The sequence below is a fragment of the Leiobunum rupestre genome, chromosome 2 (genome assembly GCF_980474605.1).
Source record: "Leiobunum rupestre chromosome 2, qqLeiRupe1.1.hap1, whole genome shotgun sequence".
Classification (NCBI taxonomy): domain Eukaryota; kingdom Metazoa; phylum Arthropoda; class Arachnida; order Opiliones; family Sclerosomatidae; genus Leiobunum; species Leiobunum rupestre.
In genome coordinates, this window is record NC_143385.1 from 71,341,504 (window position 1) to 71,361,799 (window position 20,296).

General features: G+C 32.8%; 1 protein-coding gene across 2 annotated transcripts in view; it reads right to left on the minus strand.

The window, feature by feature from the left end:
- The window catches only part of LOC149958929 (anion exchange transporter-like), a 62,142-nt gene that overhangs the window by 25,217 nt on the left and 16,629 nt on the right, over positions 1–20,296 (minus strand). The window contains exons 1-2 of one of the 2 annotated variants that reach the window (XM_090166288.1): positions 2,126–2,146; positions 799–971 (exon numbers count right to left, since the gene is read on the minus strand). In XM_090166288.1, coding sequence (XP_090022414.1) covers positions 799–971 — 173 coding nt within the window. In that variant the 5' untranslated portion in view covers positions 2,126–2,146. Of the gene's footprint in view, positions 1–798; positions 972–2,125; positions 2,147–20,296 lie in introns of those variants that run through there. The other variant, XM_090166287.1, reaches the window with a different exon arrangement.

A 20,296-nucleotide genomic window follows, 5' to 3' on the forward strand; every position in this document is an offset into this window, starting at 1 on the left:
CTTTCCTATTTATTGTGCATCAACGAAATTAAAATTTATGCGACCAGGATTTACAAAAGCTAGTAGTGATTGGAAATTGCAATTTTTAGTGAAATTCTTCAGTGATGAACCGCAATGCAATAATTGTGGATAATTTCATTATAAATTGCAACGGACAGCTCACATATAGGGAAAACCCCTTTAACCAGTGGGAAGAGAACTTGAAAACTTAACGCAGGAGTGGTTTCGAGTTCTCAGCCAGTGCCACTAACTGGGATCGAGCCCTGCTTCTCTAGCTGCGAAGTGAAAGCGCTAACCACTTCGCCACCTCACTTTCATAGATATACGAAATGTATATAAACGTCTAGATAAATTTCGGGGCGTCTAAGCCTAACATAAAATACGGAATTGACACCTAGCCGACACCGAGGAAGGCACGTGACCAAGAGCGCGAGCTCTCTTAGCATTTTAGTACTAAGCGCTTGACCTTTCCGCAGGCCGTAGTCTTTAGACACCATCTGTTGGTGACTTTTAGTATAATTTTTCAGCAGGAGACAATGGCTCTCGCGACGATAGCACGAGCTTTCTTACCGATAGATAGCGCCTTATAAGGATAGCCTGCAGAAATGACGCGTTTCTGTTAGCTGTCACCTCCGTATTCACTCCCTTTGAAATATTTTATCTAGACCCTTATATACGTTTCCTATATCTATGCTCACTTCTCAGCGCAAATTGACCAATTGAAAAATAAAGAACTGACGCACTTATGTGAACAGTGATTATTAACTTATGATAGTACCCTTCCGTCGTAGGGCGTACCTGTCTATTAGAAGTCTGGGTCTCATCTGCGGCGTGTTGGAGTCCGGACTGTCCCCTCCGGTCAAGATGACCGACGGTGAGGGCCGGAGATTGTTAGCGGTCATCGGGGGCATTCCAAGGCTATCTAATCTTGGCTCGCTAAGGCTCTTGTGCAAGTCGGACTCCGACCTCATCTGTAAAAATTAAAAATTAAGTACATATTAGTCTTATTATAAGTACCCTGGTAGTTTGCTTTTCCGTTAACGCCGTTCGTTCGCACTTGAATTTTTGAATACGTTATTGAATTGATTAAAATAAAATTAATATGTGGCGTATAGAGAACTATATTACTTCACAACGTTACGAAAGACGAATCTCTGGAGTTCAATAAAATTAACCTCATTACTTAAAACTTCTAAGATATGTAAAATCTTCCTTGAAAAAAATCATGTTTAAAACGTTTTAAACATATTGTGTTTCGTTTAAACGTTTTGTTTAAAACATGTTTAAAACACTTGTTTTAAACATTTTGTTTCAAACTTTCCAATCTGCCTCGAGTTAATTTTAAATAAATCATTGTGAAATTTGATTCAATTAAAATAAGATGTAATTTTCAATATAGTAAATAAAGGTGATTTTTGTATAGTATATAAATATTGTATAGTATAACTTTACTTATAGCATAAATTTAAAATCTGTAAAAAATTAGTTACACATCACTCTATACAAAATGAATCAATATTTCCTTTACATATAATCAATTAACCCATCCTCTATATACAATTTATTAGACCATAGTCGATATAAAATTAATTACCCAGCTAGTAACATAAAATAATTATCCCAGTTGTCTACATAAAATTAATTAGAATTTCTCTACATGAAATCAATCTCCCAGTTCTTTACATAAAACTAATTAGCATTTCTCTACATGAAATCAATCTCCAAGTTTTCTACATGAAATTAATTACCGTTTCTCTACATGAAATCAATGTTCCAGATCTCTACATAAAATTAATTACTATTTCTCTACATGAAATTAATTACCCAGTTCTCTACATAAAATCAATCTCCCAGTTCTCTACATAAAATTAATTACCCAGTTCTCGACATGAAATCAATCTCCCAGTTTTCTACATGAAATTAATTACTATTTCTCTACATAAAATTAATTACCCATTTCTCTACATAAAATTAATTGCCATTTCTCTACATAAAATTAAATACAATTTCTCTACATTAAATCAATAAAATTAATTTCCTAGTTTCATTTATAGTTTATAAACAATAACCTACCATTAAAGATATTTATTTGATGGTTGTAAAATAATTAAAAATGAAAGCTTACTCATTAACACACCACCAACGAGAAAGCGATCCAAATGCACTTTATTAATTATTTATTCGAGTTTACGGGAATCTACTATATATAAAAATCTTAATCTATGTGGAAAGAGTTTTATGGAAGAATTTAATTCTCTAAATTTCCGCGTTAGCAGCCCACGATCAATCGTTATCGCGCCGCGAGTTCCAAAATTTCCGAATGAAATGTTTCCCTTCGACTCGGAGCTAATTTTGCGAAGTCAGACACAATCGCGACATTTTCTCGAAGACCAGCGCGATTGCATAACGTTAGAGAAGCATCCAGAAATCGGGTTTAAGTGGGTTGGTTTTGAAGGGCTCTAAAAATTTCCGGATAATTATCCTCTTTCGAATCTTGTTTTTCATTACGGACTTTTAGATAATATTAGTCGTCGTATTAAGACCATTATTGCACGTCGCGCCGTCAATAATTCGGAATTTCACTTTTTCCTCATATCGACAGTGTGATTTGAGATAATTGGTTCGAACTTGGATGGGTTACTGGAGGGGAAAATATAATACCAAGACCATAGGCGATAGGTACCCGAGCGCGGGACAGGGGGAAGGCGGGGGGGGGGTAATTGTTGGTAGGACCTAGGACTTTAGTAGCATCTAGCGGTGGATAAATTTTTAAAAAAATCCGAATTAGTTGTCTGCACATTTCGAAGACGTTTTTAGATCACACAAGGCTTAGGAATGCCCAACGGTCTTTTACGCGTTAGTTTAAATATTAAAACTTTTACAACTAATTCATTATTATGGGAAAGTACTGTTGTTATATAGATTGTAGAAGTGATTCAAGATTTCACAAGAATATAACTTTTTATCCAGTACCCGGAAAGCGAAATGCTAAGTTAGAGCTCACCCAAAAATGGATTTTTAGTAGTAACCGAAACTCCATTACTGCATCAACTTTAAAAAAAACATCATTATGTTTGCAGTTTTAAAAAAAAAAATAATAATATATTTACAAATTCCCCTCAATGGTGGCAGCATTTAACGAGAGTTCGACCAAAAAAAACGTCCCGAGCTATGGTTTTCATATTTTCCACTCCAGGAACCCCTTCTCCCCTCCAAGGTTCGAACAAGAACTGATTTGATTTAGACTACATAAGTAATATAATAACAAAAAGTATGACACTTACTATCGTTTTAATGCTTATTTCCTGACCGAACCTTTTTTCGATAATACCATTCTCGAAATGACAAGGAGAGTACGCGAGGTGTTTATTGCCGATTTTGTTCAAAGTCGGGCGTAATGCAGACTTATATGAGATATGAAATTTCCCAAAAGGAGACGTTGCACTACCCATTCGATTTTCCATGGCAACTGAAAATGTTTTTGACCATTTAAAACAAAAATCTCCATTTAAAAAAACATGGGAATTTCTCGGTTTCCCTACCTACGAAATTATTTTTTTAATTTGAAAATCACGAAATCGGTAATTTGGACCACATTTAGGTAAATTTCATCAAGTTTGGGTAAATTGGAAATTTTTGGGGTAAAATTGTAAAATTTTTTGGGTAAAATAAGCGAAAAATCTTATTTTTGTTTTAAGTGGTCAAAACATTTTCGGTTGCTATGGCAACTCGAATGGCTTTTGGGAAATTTCATATCTCAAATAGGTTTACATTACGCCCGACTTGTAAGTAGCATGTCATTGTCCTTAGTAGTAACATATTTCGCCTTAGACATATTTAAACCCTAGGTCTCTCTATGCTGATAACTAACCTTAGACTGAGCAATACACTCTTTTACGAAGTCGGCCATTTCATTACAGGCCTAATTTAAAATAGTACAGGCAAGGACGCCTGCACGTGCTCATCAGCTCGAGACGTCGCGCGCACTTGACCGCGTGAAGCGGCCTTGCATGCACTATTTGAAATCAGACCTGTAATCAAATGGCAGCTCTCACAAATAAGGATATAAAAGAGTGTATAGCTTTGAAAATCTGTTCGAAGGTAATTTTTCCTAATTGACATACTTATTGTTATTGTGTTACTTATGATGCTCGCTTAAAAAAACTAAAATCTTATAAAATGCAAAGTCGTTCTTCTAAAAAATAGATAAATCTTTTGGTTTCAACGAACACTTTCATAAATTTTCAAGATCAGCTGCTAATTTGAATGTAAATGATTTTTAGGAATTTAAAATATCAGAGATGTTTAAAATTTTTAGGCTCCTGTAAACCTATTATTTGGTTTATATTTCCGTAATTCAAAAAAAATTCCTTTTCCTAAAATTTTTATATCTTAAAGGGAATATAAGCTTAAGTTTTTTTGTCAAAAGAAGTTAGTCATTTTCGCCTTAAAAATAAAATTCGTTGTGTATAATAATTCATATAAATAAACGTGTTCGCGTTTCGCTACCTTATTCCCAAAACCAGGTAACTCGAAACATTCGTTGAGTATAAAAATTTATCGAAATAAACGTGTTCGCGTTTCGCTACCTTATTTCCAAAACCAGGTAACTCGAAAAATTCGTTGTGTATAAAAATTCATCTAAAAAAACGTGTTCGCGTTTCGCTACCTTATTTCCAAAACCAGGTAACTCGAAAAATTCGTTGTGTATAAAAATTCATCTAAAAAAACGTGTTCGCGTTTCGCTACCTTATTTCCAAAACCAGGTAACTCGAAAAATTCACATTATCTGCCTCCCAGACGCGTGAGAATACAGGACTAAGCCATATTTAACATTTTTTGCTCTAATATATTGGGAATATTTTCCAAACTATACGTTACGCGTGGCATGAAGGGCTTGCCACCACCCTCATACGCATTGTAACCTGGCCATCTGAATTAATGGCTTTAAACGTCGCTTGATGACTAAGGCCTAAGGTGATGCCTTGGGTATTAGCCTAGCTGATTATTATTATTATTATTATTATTATTATGAATATCGAAATTGTAACTAGATCTTTTAAAAACCCAATCGGATTAACAGCAAAGATATCAAATGATGCGTGGATAAAATTTTAAGCTGTTGCCATTACTTAGATGTCTTTAACAATGGGTCGTGTCCGTAAGTCAGTGGCTGAAAATTACTTTCCCCGTATCTTGTGAAAACTGACTTCCGGTACGTCATAAAGTCGTCTGCTCATTAGTTTTCCCTTAAACAACGGAACAGCCGACGTTATGACGTACCGGAAGTAAGTCTTCACCTAATTTTGTTAGAGAAATGCCACCAGCTGACTTTCTGATTTGATCCATTTTGTTATAAATTTGTTTCTACTTCGGGAGAAAGTTGGGCTCTGAACATTGAAAATAAAGATTTTAGAATTTGAAGTCCACGTAAAAGTAGAGGTCGGTAACGGTTAATCATTATCCATGATTAAATTGATTTTTTTGGGGAAAATATGTAAACAAAGAAATTTACCGGTTAATATTTCGGAAAATGATTAAAAAAAATGTTATTATTCGTAAAATTTGAGCTTTTTATCGAAAAAACGTCGTTTTTCCGATTAATTTTACAAATTTATCAAAACATTAATCGGATAATACAGAAATATAAATTACTTGATCAAAACGTTTTACGAATAATTTTGGGAGCTTTATCTATTGAATAAAAGTTAACCATCCCCGACCTCTACTTAAAAGACTCTTGACACAAACAAAGATGGCCGAGCTGCGAATTCTCCTTTTGGGAACTGCTGTTCTACATTCTTTTTTCCATAATCTCTAGAGCCTGATTTATCGTCGGTTCATCTACTACGATTGTTCTAAGATAACAAGAAACGTCATCACCTTGCCTAAGTCAATGACAAACCACTATTTCGAGAGCTAAGTACCAAATCAGTTTGACTCTGAGCAGATCTCGGTCCGGTTCCGAGCTGATCGAGATTGCTAAAATTGCTGCGTAGTTTGTGGTAGTTTGAAAAACCTACGTAAAACTTTTAAGAGCAGATACAGGTAACTAAAATATTTTTTTTGGAAATTTAGCAAAAATCAAGTAACTTTAAAAAAAACCCTATTTGAGATGTAAAGTAGTAAATTTAAAATGAAAATACACGAAAAGAAGGTTAAAAATACTTAAAAGAAATAAGCAATAAATGCGCCTAATGTAAAAACACTCGAATTTATTTCAAAAGGCACGTAACTCTATTTGATGAACTATCGCTCTCCCAGTTCAATCACAGCAATATTAAATACATGTACCAAGTAGAGGACAGGTCACAGTTTCGAGCGTCAGAAATGTTCCAAGCAGGTGACAGGTCAAAGTTTCGAAACGTCACGGAATAGGCCTACCTCAGTTTCTTTGGTTGACTTTCAAATAGTTGTAACGTTAAAAGGAATGTTTAGGCTTAGTTTCTCTTTTCGGTTTAATAGTCGCGAGCCAGATTTCCCGCACGGTACTGACGAGTCCCAAATAGGACGAAACCGGTCTACCGTTGGAATTTATGGCTACTTTATTTAATTTAATTTAGTTTTTCACTCTAAGATCTATTTGGTCCGAGTTTCGCGTCTTTTGGTTTGCTCGAAGACCTATTGGTACGAGCTATTAGTAAGTTTTTAAATTTCTTCAAATTTGTTTTGGGTTTAGCTTTTTTATCCCTTTCTTAATGGACTTATCTACTTATTCGCTAATTGTTTCATATAGTTGGATATCTCAAACACTTTTTACACCCAAAAATAGTGTACCAACACTGATTATATTGCATTCCCAATTTGGAGGAAAAACTAAAGCCCAGTTCACACTATACAATTAATTGAAACCAACTAATTGTAAGCAAGAAAATTGTACAGTGTGAACAGAAAAAGTTGGAACAATGGTTACAATTTTTCTGTTCACACTATTCAATTTTCTTGCTTACAATTAGTTGGTTTCAATTAAGTGGCCCAATTAATTGTATAGTGTGAACTGGGCTTTAGTTACTTTAAACAATTGCCGTTAGAATCGTAAAATCTTACCCGCAAATCCTGGATCCCAAATTATGGTAAAGCGATAAACAGGATATTTATTCGCGAATGACGACTTTATAAACAAAATCTGAAATGCCGAGATGTACCTTTGGCTGAAATCGACGTGTATCCGTACGACCGTGGAACACATACTTTCAGTAGTGACGAATCCTTTGTACGCGACATTCTCTAGGTGTGAAATCTGCTTTTTTGCGCTTGAATGGGCAACTTGACTGATCACGGAATGCTCGTTGATCACGTTGCTCTTCTTTGCTCGCGCTTTAAGGTCTACGTAACATAATCGTTTGAATTTTGAGGGAATGGAGTGTTTTGCGATCTCTGTCCACCTTAAATTAGACCAGCATTTCTCGATCGATTCTTTGAACCTTTAATTGAGAATCTAAAACAGCGCTCATCTCTTTTCGCGTTCAAATGAAAATGCAAAACAGTGCTCATCTCTTTTCGCGTTCAAATGAAAATGCAAAACAGTGCTCATCTCTTTTCGCGTTCAAATGAAAATGCAAAACAGCGCTCATCTCTTTTCGCGTTCAAATGAAAATGCAAAACAGCGCTCATCTCTTTTCGCGTTCAAATGAAAATGCAAAACAGCGCTCATCTCTTTTCGCGTTCAAATGAAAATGCAAAACAGTGCTCATCTCTTTTCGCGTTCAAATGAAAATGCAAAACAGCGCTCATCTCTTTTCGCGTTCAAATGAAAATGCAAAACAGCGCTCATCTCTTTTCGCGTTCAAATGAAAATGAAAAACAGTGCTCCACGTATTCCCTTTCAACTCTCTTTAAAAACGATTATTTAGAGCTCAATTTAGCTCGAAATGAGTCGAGCTCGCCCATCACTGTTTTTGTGAAAGTTGCTTTCGTATGTCAGCGACCGTATATCGCCATCACCTTGAATACAAGGTAGCCATTAAAATGAAAATTGTATTCACAGTGACGGATTACCCAATAGGCGCACTATCTCAAGGAGCCTCAAAACTTACACAGCAAATACATAGTATTATTATAATTATACTTAATTATAATAATTAATTGAGAGGGCTTTATAACAAAACTTCGCCTAGGACCTCGTCGTCTTGAGGGGCCTCAAATAATAAATATAACAAAAAAATAGCTTAGGGGGCCTCAAAACCAAATATCGCCTCGGGCCTCGAAGTAGCTTAATCCGCCACTTTGTATCTATCTTAGCCATTAGAAAAAAACACGTACCTTCGCAGGTTCAACGCGGATTCCAGTGGGCGAGATTTTTCCCACAAGTCACGGAGGTGTTAATTATTCACTTAAATAAAAACCCATGTTTTTCCATGTAATAGTAAAAAAATCGCGAATAGAAAGTGTTTTTGGTCAAACTGGAAGATCTACTCTTGGACCACTAGCGTCCACTGGAAGATCTGCTTTTCAATTTCTAGCCTCCACTAGAAGATCTGCTTTTCAATTTCTAGCCTCCACTAGAATATCTGCTTTTCAATTTCTAGCCTCCACTGGAAGATCTGCTTTCCGATTTCTAGCCTCCACTGGAAGATCTAATCTTTGATCACTAGCGTCCACTGGAAGATCTACTCTCTGATCACCAGCTCCACTGGAAGATCAGCTTTCCGATTTCTAGCCTCCACTTGAAGATCTATTCTCTGATCACTAGCCTCCACTGGAAGATCTACTCTCTGATCACCAGCCTCCACAATAAGATCTACTTTCTCATTTCTAGCCTCCACTAGAAGATCTGCTTTTCAATTTCTAGCCTCCACTGGAAGATCTGCTTTCCGATTTCTAGCCTCCACTGGAAGATCTACTCTCTGATCTCTAGCGTTTATTGGAAGATCTGCTTTCCGATTTCTAGCCTCCACTGTAACATCTACTCTCCGATTTCTAGCCTCCACTGGAAGATCTACTTTCTCATCACTAGCGTCCACCGGAAGATCTGCTTTCCGATTTCTAGCCTCCACTGGAATATCTACTCTATGATCTCTAGCGTTAACTGGAAGATCTGCTTTCCGATTTCTAGCCTCCACTGGAAGATCTACTCTCTGATCTTTAGCGTCCACCGGAAGATCTGCTTTCCGATTTCTAGCCTCCACTGGAAGATCTACTTTCTCATCACTAGCGTCCACCGGAAGATCTGCTTTCCGATTTCTAGCCTCCACTGGAAGATCTACTCTATGATCTCTAGCTTTAACTGGAAGATCTGCTTTCCGATTTCTAGCCTCCACTGGAAGATCTACTTTCTCATCACTAGCGTCCACCGGAAGATCTGCTTTCCGATTTCTAGCCTCCACTGGAAGATCTACTCTCTGATCTCTAGCGTTAACTGGAAGATCTGCTTTCCGATTTCTAGCCTCCACTTGAAGATCTACTCTCTGATCTCTAGCGTTAACTGGAAGATCTGCTTTCCGATTTCTAGCCTCCACTGGAAGATCTACTCTCTGATCTTTAGCGTCCACCGGAAGATCTGCTTTCCAATTTCTAGCCTCCACTTGAAGATCTACTCTCTGATCTCTAGCGTTAACTGGAAGATCTGCTTTCCGATTTCTAGCCTCCACTGGAAGATCTACTCTCTGATCTTTAGCGTCCACCGGAAGATCTGCTTTCCGATTTCTAGCCTCCACTTGAAGATCTACTCTCTGATCTCTAGCGTTAACTGGAAGATCTGCTTTCCGATTTCTAGCCTCCACTGGAAGATCTACTCTCTGATCTTTAGCGTCCACCGGAAGATCTGCTTTCCGATTTCTAGCCTCCACTTGAAGATCTACTCTCTGATCTCTAGCGTTAACTGGAAGATCTGCTTTCCGATTTCTAGCCTCCACTTGAAGATCTACTCTCTGATCTCTAGCGTTAACTGGAAGATCTGCTTTCCGATTTCTAGCCTCCACTGGAAGATCTACTCTCTGATCTTTAGCGTCCACCGGAAGATCTGCTTTCCGATTTCTAGCCTCCACTTGAAGATCTACTCTCTGATCTCTAGCGTTAACTGGAAGATCTGCTTTCTGATTTCTAGCCTCCACTGGAAGATCTACTCTCTGATCTTTAGCGTCCACCGGAAGATCTGCTTTCCGATTTCTAGCCTCCACTTGAAGATCTACTCTCTGATCTCTAGCGTTAACTGGAAGATCTGCTTTCCGATTTCTAGCCTCCACTGGAAGATCTACTCTCTGATCTTTAGCGTCCACCGGAAGATCTGCTTTCCGATTTCTAGCCTCCACTTGAAGATCTACTCTCTGATCTCTAGCGTTAACTGGAAGATCTGCTTTCCGATTTCTAGCCTCCACTTGAAGATCTACTCTCTGATCTCTAGCGTTAACTGGAAGATCTGCTTTCCGATTTCTAGCCTCCACTGGAAGATCTACTCTCTGATCTTTAGCGTCCACCGGAAGATCTGCTTTCCGATTTCTAGCCTCCACTTGAAGATCTACTCTCTGATCTCTAGCGTTAACTGGAAGATCTGCTTTCCGATTTCTAGCCTCCACTGGAAGATCTACTCTCTGATCTTTAGCGTCCACCGGAAGATCTGCTTTCCGATTTCTAGCCTCCACTTGAAGATCTACTCTCTGATCTCTAGCGTTAACTGGAAGATCTGCTTTCCGATTTCTAGCCTCCACTGGAAGATCTACTCTCTGATCTTTAGCGTCCACCGGAAGATCTGCTTTCCGATTTCTAGCCTCCACTTGAAGATCTACTCTCTGATCTCTAGCGTTAACTGGAAGATCTGCTTTCCGATTTCTAGCCTCCACCGAAAGATCTACTTTATCATCACAAGCGTCCACCGGAAGATCTGCTTTCCAATTTCTAGCCTCCACTGGAAGATCAACTCTCTGATATCTAGCTTTCACTGGTAGATCTGATCATGTATCTCCAGCCTCTACTCGAAGATCTGATCATGTATCTCCAGCCTCTACTCGAAGATCTGATCATCTATCTACAGCCTTCAGTCGAAGATCTGATCATCTATCTACAGCCTTCAGTCGAAGATCTGATCATCTATCTCCAGCCTCCACTGGCAGTTCTCCCAGCCAATAATTTACAAAGCAATCTAATGTGTCCGGTGTTTGAGACAGAAAATTGGAGACCGAACAATAAAACTCAGAAATTTATAGGTCGGCCTATGGGTCATCCTCTAGAATCACGTCCGGTCACCGAAGAAATAAAGGAAAGTAGGAACCGTTTAGACTTGAGCGCAAAACGTCGAAAATCAGGAGTCCGCATCGTTCAAGAAAATAAGATTTCCTGATAACCAATTAAGTAGCAAATTTAATATTATTTTCAAATATTTTGTTTGTTTTTGCAAATCATGATTAACAAAACCAAAATTTATCATTTAACTTTCATAATTAAAATTAAAATATTAATTAAAATATATTAATATATTTTTAATTTTGTAAAATTGGTAGATATTTATAAATATTGGTATTAATAATATAATTGTAAATAATATATTGTGAAACCACCAAAATAGTTGATGAAATGTTAATTTAAAAAAAGATCTTCTAAATATTTCATGAAATTTAATTTATTTAAATAGTTGATTGTAATCAATTCATTACCATTATCTACGATCTATTCAATTCCTTTTTAATACTTACCAAATTGCCATAATTGAGCACAGGTTGAATTCAATTTTAATTAAATCAAGTGAATTTGTTAAAAAAATTATTGATTCAAATGGGGAAATAAAAATGGCAAAAAATTGGATCTGAAACAATTGTAATACAAAACAAATATTATTTAAAAATTAAATAATAATTACGTTTAATGAAGATTTAATTTTAGCAGCAAAGTATGTATCAATTAGATTGGAAGCGAGCCATTAACAGTTTATAAATGAATAAATCAATAAAATCAAACAAATTTGATTGAACTAAAACGATATTTTATTTATTTGTTAAAAATGTATTGATTTAATTTGAAAAGAGCCAGTAATTGTTTATAAATATATAAATTCAATCATATTAATGATATTTTAATATAAAAATGATTATTTTAATTTTTTTATTAAAAATATATTTATTGAATTTGTAAAAGGCAAATAATTATTTATAAATCTATAAATTTAATCAAATAAATCAGATTTAAATTAAAAACGATAACTAAATTTTTTATTTAAAAATTAATTGATTTGATTTGAAGATAACCAGTAATGGTTTATAAATCTTTATAATCAATGAAATAAATTAAACTTAAATAAATACAATTATATTTTATTAAAAAAATGATTGATTTGATTTGAAGTGAGCCAGTTTATAAATCTATAAATTCAAACAATTAAACCAAATTTAAATAAAACATAATTTTTCATTTTTAAATACCATTTCTAAACGTTTTAGCTATTATATTCTATATTTGGATAAGCTGACTCATGTTTCCTAAATGTAGAATTTCAAAAATGAAAGCGGGAGTAAAAATTTTAAATAAACATAATCATTATCAACGATATTTTTTTATTTAAAAAAAATAAAGACATTTTCTCGAATCTAGTCCGTTAATAATCTAGTTACGCTATGCATCGTACCGTTTCCAATTACTTAAAATAACACTTTCAGAATATCAATGTCCCGCGTCTCATACATGCCGCTGGAGTTATACTCTGATAAAGGGACCAATTACTTAAATTTCGTTTTGGTAGACACCATTGTTTGCCCTTGGATATCTGGAAACTGACTGCCGGGCGTAGAGTATACAAAGGGCTTCGTCGCTGTCTGTTCTAGGAATATGGAGCCCTCAATTAAATTGATATTTCATTAAAATGTAGAATTAAATAAATATTTCATTAAAATGTAGAATTAAATTAATATTACATTAATATGAAGAATTAAGTAAATATTTCATTAAAATGTAGAATTAAATTAATATTACATTAATATGAAGAATTAAGTAAATATTTCATTAAAATGTAGAATTAAATTAATATTTCATTAATATGAAGAATTAAATAAATATTTCATTAAAATGTAGAATTACATTAATATGAAGAATTAAGTAAATATTTCATTAAAATGTAGAATTAAATTAATATTTCATTAATATGAAGAATTAAATAAATATTTCATTAAAATGTAGAATTAAATTAATATTTCATTAAAATGTAGAATTAAATTAATATTAAATTAAAGCTAGGAATTATATTAATATTAAATTAAAACTAGGAATTAGATTAATATTAAATTAAAACTAGAAATTAGATTAATATTAAATTCAAACTAGGAATTAGATTAATATTAAATTGAAACTACGAATTCTATTAAAATGGCATCAATTTAATTAAATATAAAGTGAAAAGTAAGAATTAAATTAAAATTAAGTGAAAATTAAGAATTACATTAACATTTCATTAAAATGAAGAATTAAATTATTACTTTATTAAAATAAAGAATTAAATTAATATTACATTATTTAAATTAATACCTATTGAAAAGTAACAATTAAATTAATATTACAGAAATTAAATTAATGTTAAGTGAAAAGTAAGAATTGAATTAAAATTAAGTTAACTTTCACTTAAAGTTCAAATGAAGAATTGAATTAATATTAAACTAAAACTAGAAATTGAATTACTATTAGATTCAACTAATATTAAACTATAATTATTGTGTTTTTCTCACCAAATGTTCGGTTTCACGAATGTAGATGGCGTCTTAAGGGAAAAGACGACTGTATCATTTACGTTATACGGCCTAACTATTTATTTATTAATTACTGTCACAAGTGCTTTAAGTAGTTATCATGATTTTAAAGCCAAAAGCAAGGTTTTTGAATTATGATTTAATATCGTATTAATTACTAAGAAATTAAAAATAATCATTCATTTTTTTAGCACTTTCGCCTGGCAACTAGAGGAGCTGGGTTCGACCCCAACTTGTTGAGTTTGCAAGTTCTTTCTCCACTGGTTACAGAGATTGTTTCAGCTTTTAATTTCCATGAAAACTTGTCGAGGTTAACGGTAATAGTGAGTGTAGGGAGCTGTTGGTTCGCGAGGCCTGAAGGGCTTGCCACCACCCTCCTTCGCATTGTAACCCGGCCACCTGAATTATAATGACATTCAAAATCGCTAAATGACTTTTTCCTAAGTGGAGATATCAGCCTAGCTGATTATAATTTAAAAAGAGGCTTTCCGTGAAAATATTAAATAAAAGGCGTTCTATTTCAATTAGAAACCCGTATTTATTAATCTTTCCCTTAAGGGGGAAGACTACTGTGGCCATTGTCTACTTTCGCGCTATTTCAAGCTGAACTCTTTTAATTTTGTATTAAAACTTATAAAATTAATATTTAAGTGTAGAACAACCTCTTGTTTAGTGCTTAAAATAATTTTGACAATTTTAAATTTTAAATTAATTAAGTTATTACGTTTTAATTCGGACCCCCGGAGCTAAACAAGTTGGGCAAGCGCCCAAACTACCCTTTAGTTAGGACCTTATATCTCGTTAAATATTAATATTATTATTATCAAAATTATTTTAAGCACTAGAGGAAGATTCAGCCTAATAAGAAAAATATAATTCAATTATGTAATTGTTAAAACAGAAACGTTCAGCTTCAACGAAAAAGAGGCTTTTACTGTATTCTTCCCCCTTAAGCGCCGGACTACATTTGGCCTTCTGTTCAATTGTTTTTGTCTGGGGCATAAATTGGATGGCTACCAAAGCCAACTCGTGAAATCTTATTTTTGCCTGTAATAATGGGGGGACGTAATAATTACTGAAGCAGCGGCCCGTTACGAGGCAAATATCGTCAGCAACATTAATAATGAACAGCGCGCTTACAACTTTGAATTTTAATAAATATATGATTATAATTATTATTATTATATCAATGCCTTCCACTTATTTTTATGCACATTTTACTTGTCCGTTTTTTAAAGTAATTAATTTAAACAAATAACACATTTTCCTGCCAAATACTTTCCACTATGTTTAGCTTGTTTTTGCACGGTGAATAGCAATAGACTTTTTTCGCGCCAAAACATGGACACCGCCATTACTGCTCACTATAGTGAGAGTAACCTGATTAAAAAAAAGTTTAAAATGTCATATTTCAAAAAATGAATTAATAAATTTTTTCAGAATTAATAAATTTTTTCAGAATTAATAAATTTTTTCAGAATTAATAAATTTTTCAGAATTATTAATTTTTTTTCAGAATTAATAAATTTTTCAGAATTAATAAATTTTTTTAGAATTAATAAATTTTTTCAGAATTAATAAATTTTTTCAGAATTAGTAAATTTTTTAAAAATTTAAATAAGTTTTAAATTTAAAATTTCAAAACATATTTTCTAATGATGAATTCGATTTGGGTAATTGTCCCAATCGATATTTCACCAATAGGTTAAAATTTAAAATTTCGTGAATTTAATTAGAAAATATTGTAAAAATTTCCAATATTTCAACCATATTTTTTATTAAAAATTTCGATTTAGTTTATTTTCAAATCGAGATTTATCAAATTACAAAATCAAAATAAATCCCTATTGAAATAATCAAAATCTTGTTGTTTGAATAGTCTAAATTAATTTATTTAATTAATTAACGTACATCTTTAAATTTTAAAGAATTTAATTAAAAGATACGTTTCAAACTTTAATTTTCAAAATATATTTTATAATGCCGCGTTGGTGTTAAACACTTTTCCGCCCGGCACCTCCCTCGCGGAATATCTTTATTGCCTGTAAAGACATTTTTTTTGTACTTCTATGAATTTTTAAACACTTTTGAGTTATTTCTTCAGTATAAACGACACTAGCAATTGGTTTAAAATGAATAAAACAATATTACAAGCCCTGCAAAAAAAAATATTTTATAATGAAAAATTCGATTTCGTTAATTGCAATAGTTAGAAAATTTTTAAATTTTGTGAATTTTATCGGAAAATGAGCTTTAAATTTAAAATTTAAAAACTCGTTTAATTAAATATAGAGCTTGGGGAAGCGGATAAATTAACCGCCACAATTTCAATTAATCATAAAAATTCGATTAACTGTTTATTTATGGATATTATTACCGACTATTATACGATTTAATGCAAATAAGTTTTTGTTCGGATAATTTTCGGATATGGATATAAAAGAAATGAACGGAAAATTTCTTATCCGAACGGCGAGCTCTAATTAAATATTAGATTGATTTTTTTAAACATGATAATTGGGTAATAATTTAATTATTTATAAAATACCAAAAAATACCAAACGTTTAATTTCGAATAGTCTAAATATAACAAAGTAATAAAAATATTTAATTATTTTGAGTACAAATCAAAACATTTTCATATCTAAATAATCCGAATCCTCAAAATCGTAAAATTTTGTCATGTCAAAATATTACCGGTATAAATATTTGATTTATATAATTTATTGTTTTTAGTAAATATAAAAATTTATGAAATTCCAAAATCGACATTATTCCATAGGGAAAGAATTTCAAATCTTCAAAATCCGTTTTAAATTTCGAAGAGTCTAAATACGAGAAAGTCCCATTTATTTCTAGAATTATTATCAGTAGCGACAATGAGTCAGCATATTTCGTCGACAAAATTAGAATTTGTTGAGGCGCATAATAATTACGTATTTTCCCTGGAGTCGCCATCAGTGTCGGCGAACGTAATGCGCCATATCGAGGTACGTGGTGTACTTAGAAGAGCCCGAAAAACACCCCTTTTGTCGTAAATCCCCTACAAATTAAAGTGTTTACCTTATAAAGCACCGAAAAAGAAATTGGCGATGTCATAAGTAACATAATATTTGCCATAAGTATGACACTTCCCTATTTTTCCAACGACTAATATTCTAAATGATAATTTGTTTCGCTAATGAATATATAAATCAGGGTTAACGATTATCATCAAATAATAATAATTATTATAATCAGTTAGGCTAATACGCAAAGTACCACCTTAGGCCCAATTCATCTAGGGACTTTTAATGCCTTTAATTTGGGTGGCCGGGTTAATTTGCGTAGCCAACAGCTCTCTACACTCACTATTACCGTTAACCCCAACAAGTTTTAACGGAAAACTATGCAATAACCTAGCTAAATCTTAAAAGTTTATGGAAGGGGAAACCGAAGAGCTCGGGGAAAAACCCCTTTAATCAGTTGGAAGATAACTAGTATTTGGTAAGGGACAGCCAAGGCGTAAAGAAAACTGAAACGATTTTAAATATAAAAATAAAACCCTTTCTTAAAAATTATAATGAGAAATTTTTGAATCGGAACGACAAATTGACTATTAATAGCTCTAGGTTCATATCTCCAGGTAGTTATTTTTGTAAATTTTTATTATTTTTGTAAATTTTTAACTTTAACCTGACAGTAATTTCGACATAATAACTTAGTAACACGGTAAATCATTGAGTGTCATACTTACGTGCTATTATGTTACTTATGGAGATAAACGTATACGTCCGAGATGGCTATCTTAGTAGAAAACAATTCTTGGAAATTTATACTAAAAAAACCCCTCCTTTAAGTGTAATTTATTTTTTATTTGAAGAAGATAATTTTTACCTGCGGTTAAATTTAAACTCGACGCCTAAAGAATGAAAAAAAATATACCGGTCGAATTCACCGTAATTGATTTCCGAAAACAAGACCTTAAATAAAAATATAACTATATATTTGTAGATAACAAAAAAACGATTATGTTTAAATTTAGTATTTCACAAGTTGAACACATACCTGTTGATTTTTTCATTTTTAATTTATTCGGAACTGGTTTAAGTTTCCACCTTCTGCGGTGTTCATTACTTTGAATAAGGGGGGAAATTTAAGGGTGATTTTTTTGGCCTCATGAGGAAGTATAATTATTTGTGATTTATTTTATGTCGTATTAATTATTTAACGTAATTGTCGTCGTTGTCAAGGTCGAGTGCTGGCGCTCGAGGCGTCACGCTCTGGGTTATTCACTTTATGGTTTATTCCCCTACTAATTACTTTATGGGTTATTAACATTATGGGTTATTCCCGCTTAAAATATTATTAATATTTTTTTTAATGTAAATTGAAAATTTTAGGGAAATGCGCTTTGTTATCTAATCCTTTACATTATTATTCAATATTGGCTTCTTTGCTTATAATTTATGTTTAAAAATATGTATATATATATTATTTAAAAGATATTAAATTGTAAAAAACAATTGCTGTATCTAATAGTACTTTTTGGAAATTATTTGAAAATTTAAACGAAACTTTATGAGAGCTTCATGTGTATATGGATGATTATTTTGGTAATAACATTACATGATATTTACATGACATTACATGCTATTTACATGACATTACATGATATTACATGATATTTACATGACATTACATGATATTTACATTATATTACATGATATTTACATGACATTACATGATATTTACATGACATTACATGATATTTACATGACATGACATGATATTTCTATTATATTACATGATATTTCCATTATATTACATGATATTTACATGACATTACATGATATTTACATGACATTACATGATATTTCTATTATATTACATGATATTTCCATTATATTACATGATATTTACATGACATTTCATGATATTTACATTACATTACATGATATTTACATGACATTACATGATATTTACATGACATTACATGATATTTACATGACATTACATGATATTTACATGACATTTCATGATATTTACATTACATTACATATGATATTTACATTAAATTACATGACATTTACATTAAATTACATTATATTTACATTAAATTTCATGATATTTACATTAAATTACGTTACATTGCGTTACATGACGTTATATTCCGTTACATTGCGTGACATCACCGTACATTACGTTAGGTTACATTATGTATAATTAATATATTAGTTACCTTATTTAAAAAAACCTTGCGTAATATTTAGTTTTTTCTAATTTAAAATTTGTTTTTTTCTGAGATAAATTATTTTAGAACTAAGGTAGAGAATTTTTGTAAAATTTCGTTCGAAAAAGTATTAATTTCAAAGAAATTCTGGGTTATTAAATTAAAAGTCGAAATTTTCCTGTTCAGAGGTAAATTGTAAGGTTACTTGTAAGGTAAACAATCTGCGCGTAAAAGAGCTACGTCTACACCTCTACAAATTTTACCTTCGCGTTTTCTAGTTCGGGCTCAACCTAAGTATTGAAGTTAATTTATTGATTTGGGTACATTTGTTCGAATTTAATTCGTCCGAACGGTGGTACAAATGTCCGAATGATCATTTGTCCGAATGCCGGAAAACAGGATCGTATGTCCGAAAACGTATTTCATTTGCCCGAAAAATGTATCACAACCTTTCTTGGTGATTTAGTCGTTCAATTTATGTTAACTTTACTGGCGAATTTTATTTGCTCGAATAATAGTTTGTCCGTTTTTTCGAACATTAGGAATTGTTTTTTTTTAAATATTGTTAATATAAGAAAATAGTAACATTAACGTGAACCTAACCTAACCTAAAACATCCAAAACGCAATTCCCACAAAAAACAGCAATAAGAAATACTAATTTAGCGACAGAATTCGGACAAGTGATGCTACCGATTCGGACGAATGAAACAAAAAAGTGGTTCAATTCGAACAATTGAAACATTTGTTATTTCGGCGGTTCGGGCGAATGAAATTTGAACAAATGTACCTACGCCCCTTTGGTGCGCCATTGAAAGCTAAATAGGTAGCGGCTAAAGCAGACGCTATTAGTTTTTCCTCATCGTTATTCCTTAATTTGACTTAAGAAATAATGATACTTTTAATATAATTTTTGCATCGTTTAGTTATATTTTTATAGGATTATTTAATTAAAATCGTTCTTATGACTTTTTAATTGGTCTGTAGCAGATGATAGATCATAGGCACTATCTCGGAGAAGCTAGCGCCGTTACGCCACCTAGATCCGTTTCGGTCACGATAAAATCACTAAATATCAATTTGAGCAAAATCTTGACGTCGCGAATTTGGCAATATATCGGTTAAGATGTTAATATAAAACACTTGAGATTTTGAATACCGAAAATAAACATTGTGCTTAGAATATGGAGAAAAAACTTTAACTATCGCATTGGCGATTTTAAGAGATATATTTTGTAGATAGTATTAGCTAGGAGCAACAAACACAAGGAGCAGGCGCTAAAGCGTCTAGCCAATGAAAAACGTACACAAGATAATCCACGACTTTTGACGGGTTGCGTTCTCCTTGTGTGGGGTGTTGTGTTTGTTGCTCCTAGGTATTAGATAGCGCGTGTTTCTTAATCTTCAATTTTCCTAGAAAT